Below are 9,489 nucleotides of genomic sequence, written 5' to 3'. Positions count from 1 at the left end.
TTTGGGAAAATACTTGGGGGTACCTTCTCAACATGGTAGATTAAAAAAGGACTCGTTCTAGGGTCTTATTGATAGAGTCCAAAGCAGGCTGTCAGGATGGAAGATGAAGACCCTCTCCATGGCAGGTAGGAGAGTCCTTGCCCAATCAGTCCTCTCTGCGGTTCCCATCTACGCAATGCAGTCTACGACAATACCACTTGGGGTGCTTGGGAATATTGAAAAGTTAATTCAGAATTTCTTGTGGGGAGGTGCTGCCGGTGAAAGAAAGTGTAATCTTGTGGCTTGGGAGACAGTTACAAAAGACACGGGGGCTGGAGGCCTAGGAATAAGGAAGTTAGATAGCATGAATGTAACGTTCATGGTCAAGCTTGGGTGGAGGATCCAGATGGGTGAAGAGGGGCTTTGGGCTCAGATTATGAAGACCAAGTATGGTGTGCAGAGTTTAGACCCCAACACGTGGCAACCAAAGACTCTTATGACTAATGCTTGGAAGGGGACCCTTAAAGCAACACCAACACTCGTGAAAGGTCACAAGAAGATCGTAAGGAATGGCAGAAGCACTCTTTTCTGGATTGATCCTTGGATTGACCAACACCCTCTGTTCGAATATATCTCAGTAAGCTTACCCTTACCAACATTGTATGCTCGGGTGTCAGACTATTGGGATGCCTCTACAGGCTGGAAATGACGGACATGTTGCCGTGCCAAATCCTACAGAAATTAGCAGCTTTCATTTTAATGGATAATGAAGAATTAGAAGATACGAGTGGATGGGGCCCTAGCACCTCTGGGGAGTTTTCTGTGTCTTCAACTTATGCATTATTAACCAACTTACAGTCTTCTCTTGAAGTACGCAATTGGAGCAATATTTGGAAGTTGAAGGTCCCGAGCAGAATTCAGCTCTTCTTGTGGCTTGCTAGACAGAACAGGATGTCAAATGAGAATAGAGCTAAAAGAGGCTTTACTAACATCAACAAGTGTGACTTGTGTTGCAATTTGGTGGAATCAACAGAGCATATCTTAAGAGCTTGCCCCAAAGCTAGGCAAGTCTAGGCTGCACTTTTGCCTAACATGGTTAACAGTACGCAAGGTCTGACCTTCTTAGAGTGGTTTGACGCAGGGGTGGAGGGTTGGAGCTGTAATAGACGCAGGCAAAACAACAAGATCATCTTCGCCGTTACCCTTTGGTGGTTGTGGAAATGGAGGAATGACAGAGTATTCAATGGCAAGGATCTGGGAGCCACTCAAAAGATCTATTGGATTCATATGCAAGTCAGAGAGATTAATAAAGCATTCAATAAAGCCAGCCAGGTGAGCTCAAGGGCATCTACGCGTATCTAGAGGCTCATTATGTGGACTAAACCCCCACCTGGGTGGGTGAAGATTAACGTTGATGGGTACTACAATCTCACCGCCAAACAGGCTGGGTGTGGGGACTAATCAGGGACGATCAAGGTAGCTGGATCAAAGGGTTCACATATACAGTTGGGGCTTGTTCGATTGATGCTGATGAAGCCTGGGCACTGATGAAAGGTATACAGTTAGCTTCATCCCTTAGATTAAAAGATGTTTGCTTTGAGAGCGACTCCATGAGCATTGTGAAGGCTGTTAACCAGGATGGGGTGGTTGACACGGTCACAAGCAATATCATTCATGCATGCAAGCATGAACTCAGAAACATTACGAACTGGGTAGTTTCTCATGTGCCAAGAGAGCAGAACATTGCTGCTGACCGTTTGGCCAAATCAACTGGAGCTACCACAGGCTTTAGAATCATAGATGTTGCCACGGAGGAGCTCGTCCAGATACTTGAAGAGGATAGATTCGGTTTACCCATCTGGCGTCAAGTTGATAGCCCCCGTTTGTAATCTCATGGGTTTCCCCCTTCCATTTATTCCAAAAAAAATATGAAAGCGCCAGACCACTTTTTAATATTGATTATAATTATAAAGATATAGGATGAATGAGATGAATTGCAAATTCGATGAATATTAATAAGACAACTTTTAAAAATGAGAAAAAATTGAACAGGTGCAAATTGTTTAATGAAAACACGAAATTGTTGGTGACAAGGAGACATGAAGTTATAAGTATATACCTTGAGAAATAAGTCAAAAATAAGATTTCAAAGTATCTGGAAAAAAACTGTGTTTTATAAGGATACATTAGCCATAACGTGTCATAACAATATTCATTCCTAATTTATCCTTGGCAAGATCATGTGTATTTTTTCAGTTTTGTAGTGAAACCTGCTGATCTGAGACAATAAGGAAAAGAGATCTAACATGGAAATTGAAGCTTTTAACATATACATATTGTTAGACAGTTAGATATTTAGGCCTTGTTAGAGCTTATTCAGTGGTTGTTAGCTATCTCTTAGTTAGTTCTCTGTGTATAAATAACTATGTAAGTCTCTCTGTTTAAAGTGTGAAAAAAACATTGTTCATTAATCTGGTATCAGATAAGCCAAATAGATCCTATGGCCAATAACCAAATTCCTTCCCCAACTCTGGATTCACCGGATAGTTTGACGGAGGCTGTTCCTGGCTCCGATCGCCGGCCGCCCAACATGCTCCAACAAGCCCACCACTATGTCTCCATCAAATTAACCTCCACCAATTATCTCTTCTGGAAAGCACAATTAGTGCCATTTTTACGCGGCCAGAATTTATATGGGTACGTCGACGGTACCCAGACCTGCCCCTCGGAGACACTCGCCGGCTCTTCCACGTCGACTACTCCGGCCACCAACTCCCTCCGCGATGTGTGGATCCAACAGGATCAATCAATCCTGAGTATGTTGATCTCCTCAATGGCGGAGGAAGTCCTGTACTTGGCAATCGGACACAGCACGTCGCGCTCTGTCTGGCTCGCCATCGAAACTGCTTTCGGCTCCACCTCTCGCGCGATCGTTGAGTCTCCTCACTCAACTCCAAGGTCTCCGGCAGGGAGACTCGTCACCGGCTGACTACCTGGGCAGAGCACAGGTCCTGGTCGAACAACTTGCGCAAGCCGGTAGACCGATCGATCTTGACGAGCAAAATCTCCATGTATTCCAGGGGCTTCGACCGGAATACAGAAGCCTCGTCGCTTCCCTCACCACAAAAACTGCACCGCTATCAATCCCAGAGGTTGGAAAAAGAACTTTCTTCTCTTAATATATTCAATTTCTACCTTTTTTGTCTAGGTGGAAGTTGGCGGGCAAGGCTTGCTTAGCCACTCATCACTACCTGTTTCCAGAAGAGTCAACCCAAGCTTCTCTTCAACAGTCGGCAGCCTGGTGTCTCAGTACCCACCCAGCAATGGGCAACGAGGCTGTGGTGGCCGTGGTGGTCGAAACAACCACCGAGGCCACGGTAGAGGACAAAGAGGACGCGCCGGTGTAAGGTGTCAGTTGTGTGATGTCGCCGGCCATACTGCACTTACCTGTTATCAACGATTTGTTGATGTTGGTGGTCACCGTCTACAAAACAACCAGCCTCCACAACATGTGCCCATGCAGCCACAAGCTCACCTGGCGTCTCAACAAACCCAGGATGATTTCAACACAGCTCCTTTTTCCAACGTGTGGTTCCCCGACACCGGCGCTAATGATCATGCAACGCCTAACGTAGCGGCGCTGAATAATGTCGAACAATATGGAGGTGACGAGACATTACGCGTTGGAGACGGTTCAGGACTGTCTATCTCAAACACAGGTTCACTTTCTTTATCGTTTAAGTCTCGGTCACTGTTTCTACATAGCGTTTTGCATGTTCCTAAGTTACGTGCGTCATTATTGTCTGTGCAAAAATTTACACGTGAAAATGACGTCTATTTTGAATTTCATCCGTCTCATTTTCTTGTGAAGGACCGTACAACCAATCAAGTTCTTCTTAGCGGACCCAGTCGTGGCGGGATGTATTCACTCACCACGACTTCACCCGTTGCGTTAATTTCAGCGAAAGTTTCTCCCAAAGTGTGGCATAACCGCATTGGTCATCCCCACATTCGAGTCTTGCGTCAGGTTCTTTCTAGTTGTCCTGTCAATGGATCTTTTCGATCCCTTAATAATCTGTGTACGGCGTGTCAGATGGGCAAGTCTGCGCGCTTCCCACTGGCACAAGTCAAACAGTCTAGTAAGTCTGTACTTGAATTAGTTTTTATGGATATTTGGGGCCCGGCTCCCGTTTCTGCAGTAGATGGTTCTAAATATTTCGTGATTTTTGTTGACGATTTTTCGCGTTATATTTGGTATTATCCGCTTAAATTCAAGTCTGATATATACTCTGTTTTTGCCAAGTTCCGTGCCTATGTTGAAAATTGTTTCTCTACCACTATAAAATGTGTCCAATCCGATATGGGCGGTGAGTACCGAAAACTTCACTCGGTGTTCACCACAGCAGGAATTGCCCATCGGCAATCAGCCCCCCATACACACGAGCAAAACGGCCGTGTAGAGCGCCGAAATCTCCATATAGTTGAAACCGGGCTAACCTTACTTGCCCAGAGCTGTGTCCCAGAAAAGTACTGGTCCTATGCGTTTGAGTCAACGGTTCATTTAATAAACCGCCTCCCGTCCACAGTTTCCCAAAATATGAGTCCCTATTCTAGTTTGTTTCACAAGTCACCTAATTATAATATATTGCGGGTGTTCGGGTGCGAATGTTTCCCGTGCCTCCGCCCGTATAACAGTCACAAGATGAATTACCGGTCCACTTCTTGTGTGTTTCTGGGATACCCAGAGTCTGTTCTTGGTTACAGGTGTTTAGACAAAGATACTGGACGTGTGTATGTTGCGCGGCATGTGCGCTTCAATGAAGAAGTTTTTCCCTATCAAGCCATGCAACACCCAATATCAGCTCCCGTGCCAACCAACACCGCTCTACTGCCTTGTGCGAGTGCTCAGCTCACTCAACCGACACCCACTGCCGTGCTACAACCGCCATTGCAGTCCCAACTGCCCCAACTGTCGGTGCCGCAACCCCAGCAACCATCCAGTTCATCAACGCAGGCAGCCTCCTCGTCCTTTCAGCCGACTACCTCGTCAACAACAACAGGGAGGAGACGCCGCACTGTCAGGCCGAATATACGCACTCACAGCATGCAGTTGCGAGTGGGAACACATGCACGGCGACGACCAACAGCTTTGATAGCCTCTATAGATGATGTTGAACCTACTTGCCACACCCAAGCTGTCAAGTCATCCCACTGGTGCGCCGCGATGGATACTGAGTTCAATGCTTTACTACAAAATGACACATGGCGTCTAGTGCCGGCTCGCAACGACGTCAATGTCATCGGCTGCAAATGGGTGTTCCGCATCAAGCGGAAGTCCGACGGCTCAGTTGAACGCTACAAGGCTCGCTTAGTAGCCAAAAGGTTCAATCATATTCCTGGAGAGGACTACCGAGAAACGTATAGCCCCGTGGTCAAACCGACCACTATTCGGCTACTTCTAGCGTTCGCGGTGTCCGCTAAATGGACTATGCGCCAGTTGGACGTCCACAACGCGTTCTTAAATGGCCACATCGAGGAGGACATATATATGTGTCAGCCACTAGGCTACGCGAATCCCAATTTTCCAGATCACGTGTGTAAATTACAACGCTCGTTGTACGGGCTTAAACAGGCCCCCCGTGCATGGTTTAAAAGATTACACGACTTTTTGCTACAAATTGGCTTCCGGCCATCCAAAACAGATATATCTTTGTTCATTTTTTACTCAGGACAAGACCGGGCATATATACTGGTATACGTTGACGACATACTACTCCTGGGCAACAATCCCAATATGGTTACCACCGTGATGGGTCAGCTAGCTGAGTTTTTTCGGATTCGAGATCTCGGGGTGTCGTGGTTTTTTTTGGGGATTGAGGCTACTTATAGTGGTGATGCCTTGATCCTGTCCCAACATCGTTACATGACAGAGTTACTCCGCAAAGCTGGCATGGAAACTTGCACACAGCTAGCCACTCCCATGTCGCTGGTTGTGCCAACTACCACGGATTCCCCACTACTAGACGACCCGACGCCTTACAGGAGTCTAGTTGGTTCGTTGATGTATCTTCTGATTACAAGGCCGGACCTGTCCTTCTCCGTTAATTGTCTATGCCAATTCATGCACAACCCGACAGAAGATAACTGGGCAGCTCTCAAGCGGGTACTTCGCTACGTTCAAGGAACGCGACATCTTGGACTGCGTCTTGTTCCATCCACGGCTCCAGTGATACACGCCTTCTCTGACTCGGATTGGGCCGGGTGCTCCGTGGATCGCAAGTCAACTGTTGGCTACGCCGTTTTCCTCGGGCCAAACCTTGTTTCTTAGGTCTCACGGAAGCAACGCACGGTTGTGCATTCTTCAACTGAAGCTAAGTACAAGGCCCTTGCAGATGCGTCAGCTGAGGTAACTTGGATCGAATCTCTTTTACAGGAGCTTGGTTTACGCCCGTCTACGGTTCCCGTGCTGTGGTGTGACAACTTAGGGGCCACGTACTTGTGTGCTAACCCCGTGTTTCATGCACGGACCAAACACGTCGAGGTGGACTACCATTTTGTCAGGGACAAGGTCGCCTCCAGAGGGTTGAAAGTCAACTTCGTCTCGACACATGATCAGCTTGCAGATATTTTCACCAAGCTCCTTTCATTGGCTCGACTAAGCGACTTACGTTTCAAGCTGGGCGTGGTCTCCTGTTCCCCGTCAGCTTGAGGGGGAGTGTTAGACAGTTAGATATTTAGGCCTTGTTAGAGCTTATTCAGTGGTTGTTAGCTATCTCTTAGTTAGTTCTCTGTGTATAAATAGCTCTGTAAGTCTCTCTGTTTAAAGTGTGAAAAAAACATTGTTCATTAATCCATATATCAAGCTTGTACACAATCACACCCTTCAATTATATTACAAATTAAAGAGGCCATGCAGTTTACACTGAACCCCTCTCTCTCTCTCTCAAAAAAAAAAAAAAAAAAAAAGCTTCCTTTGTACATAATTGAAATAGTCTGATATGCAATGATAGAATATTTAATTTATGCCGATAGATTCCTTAGCTTGTTGGCATCGGCATTTGGCCCTTTCTGTTGAGCCACTAAGTTACAGTGATTTACCTTTTCTCACATACTCTCTCGAACCCGAAGTGTGAGAGGTCTTTGGGATTAGAACAGATTTAACTTTTTGGGAGAAAGAATTTTTAATTTATTATTGAGTGAGAATTAACTAGCTAGGGAAAATGATGTGGAGTTGAGTTGTTGGTGTGAAGGCCGGTTTTTGTTGTGCGAGGAATTGGAGAGCGGTGGCGAGTTGTGGGAGGATGGCCTTTGAGATTTGGAGTAGTTATAGGAAGATGAAAATTTGGGTTGTTTGTTCTTATTCCTTTTGGTGGGATATGATGAACAAGGGATGAACACTCCAGTTCCTTTGCTTTCTCTTCTGCCCATCTGCTCATACATCAATTCTGATGATGCACCTATTTTGGGATAATGCATCACTTCTGAAAACGCCAACGCCTATCAACACAAATGGATTATATTATGTCTAATTAATCGATGAAAATTAAGAAAATATTTAATTGTAAGTTTTATGTATTGATTGATTATATTAGGAAAAATTGCACTTTCCGTCCCTAAGTTATATCATAATTGTAGAATTCGTCACTAAGTGTTGATATTGCTCACTTTTCGTCTCTAAGCTATCATTGGTATTACATTTTTCGTCCTTTTACTAACAAAATATTAGAGACAAAAAGTGAACATGAGAATTAACTTAGGACGAAAGTGAGTACCGAAAGTTATCTTAACAACGAAAAGTTCAACTAGCTTAGGTAGTTTAACACATTCCTTCATATCTTTCGAATATCTAAAGCAGCGAAATCAAATCATTTCAAATGATACAACACATGCACAAACAATTTCATGTATTGATTATATATATACCTGAAGCGAAACAGAAGAGGAATGAGTGGTGGAGGTTTCAACGTCTTCGTCGTCCATAATGAGAAGAGAGATTTGTCTGCTCAAATCTGCAAAGAAAACATCATCTTCAAGCTCCATGGCAGCTGCCTCCATTTGGCTGAAGAGTGTTGACAGTTAGGGAAGTTGAATTGGGATGTGATTCTTCCTATCTTTAGGCTTTAGGCTTTAGGTACCACCTCTTTTATTTTCTCTTTTTTCCTGCCTAAGTTGGATGGGAATATATATTATTGTGGACTAAATAATAATGTTACAAAAGACAAGTGATGGGCAGAATTTAGGGTAACATGTAGGTGGGGTCCAGAAAAAAGTCACTTGGCCAAACTGGCCCAGTCCGCCCTACAATTGGATCATAAACTCTTATCATACTAGCCTGGACAATTCCCTTGGGCCCTTAAACTTTATATAATTAACACTTGCACCTGTGCTTTTTTCATAAATTGTATATAATGCTACCCTCACTCTACCTATTTCACTATAGATGTCACACCTATGTGGCTATGTAGTTGGTTAAACAACTTTACCCTTATTAACCTATCTTAAATCTTCCTTCAAAAAAAAAAATCTATCTTAAATCTGAAACCCAACCTCATCATATAAATAAAGAAATAAATAAATATATATATATATATATATATATATATATATATATATATATATATATATATATATATATATATAGTCGCGTTCAGGTGCGAATAGGTGTCTAGGAGAGAAATGCTAACCAATTAGCGCGCGTCATATGTCAGCATTAATTGATGGGGTGCACCTACTTTCACCTACAAGTGCACCTACTTTTGCCTGCAAGTGCATGTAATTTTTGCCTGCATTCATTGATCGAGTGCACCTACTTTCACCTACAAGTGCACCCACTTTCGCCTGCAAGTGCATGTAATTTTGTCTCGTTAACATTCATTGATTTGAGTTCGTTCTGTTTGGCATCATTTTTGTTATTGCGGGGAGTTCAGCGGGTAGTAGTACCCGTGAAAACCACCCGCAAACATTCATGCACTTAGGTGCAACTACTTATAACTATAGGTGCACTTAGTATTGATGCTCAGTGTAAATTTTACTTGCACCTATAATACATTTTACATGCACTTGTAATACATTTTACTTGTACTTCGATGTTCAATAATTTACGAAAATGCCACCACATTTTTTTTAAAATCAGTGTTTCTCATCCATTAGATTTGGACACGTGGACGGATATAAGGCATTCGCATATTCGCACTTGGGCGCTCCATTTGCACCAGAGTGCAATTATAGGTGTGTGTGTGTGTGTGTGTGTGTGTGTGTGTGTGTGTGTCTAGGTTCGATCATGTGAGAACACTATCTCCCATGAGAACTGTGGACTAATCTCTACCTTTGATTAAATGGATCTACAGCTGGATTATTTTATGAGATTAGAGAAATTAAACATAATTAATGCGGTGATGTGGCAATTCAATAAAGGAAAGAGGGGCTTTAAGGAAATTCGGTGTGCATTGTCATATGATCTAAAATTATATTCTTCCCAAATATATTTTAACCTATAATGGTAACCTACGC

General features: G+C 43.8%; 1 protein-coding gene across 1 annotated transcript; it reads right to left on the bottom strand.

The window, feature by feature from the left end:
* Positions 1-6,837: 6,837 nt before the first annotated feature.
* Positions 6,838-8,151, bottom strand: LOC109146861. Its single transcript, XM_019294533.1, has 2 exons — positions 7,903-8,151; positions 6,838-7,476 (listed from the first exon to the last, which is right to left on the bottom strand). Exons 1-2 carry the CDS (start codon positions 8,032-8,034, stop codon positions 7,183-7,185), a joined length of 426 nt encoding a protein of 141 aa, XP_019150078.1. The 5' UTR covers positions 8,035-8,151; the 3' UTR covers positions 6,838-7,182.
* Positions 8,152-9,489: the final 1,338 nt, after the last annotated feature.

Source organism: Ipomoea nil, unplaced genomic scaffold (genome assembly GCF_001879475.1).
Source record: "Ipomoea nil cultivar Tokyo-kokei standard unplaced genomic scaffold, Asagao_1.1 scaffold1940, whole genome shotgun sequence".
NCBI classification, from domain to species: Eukaryota; Viridiplantae; Streptophyta; class Magnoliopsida; order Solanales; family Convolvulaceae; genus Ipomoea; species Ipomoea nil.
This window is presented reverse-complemented; position numbering and strand designations above follow the sequence as displayed.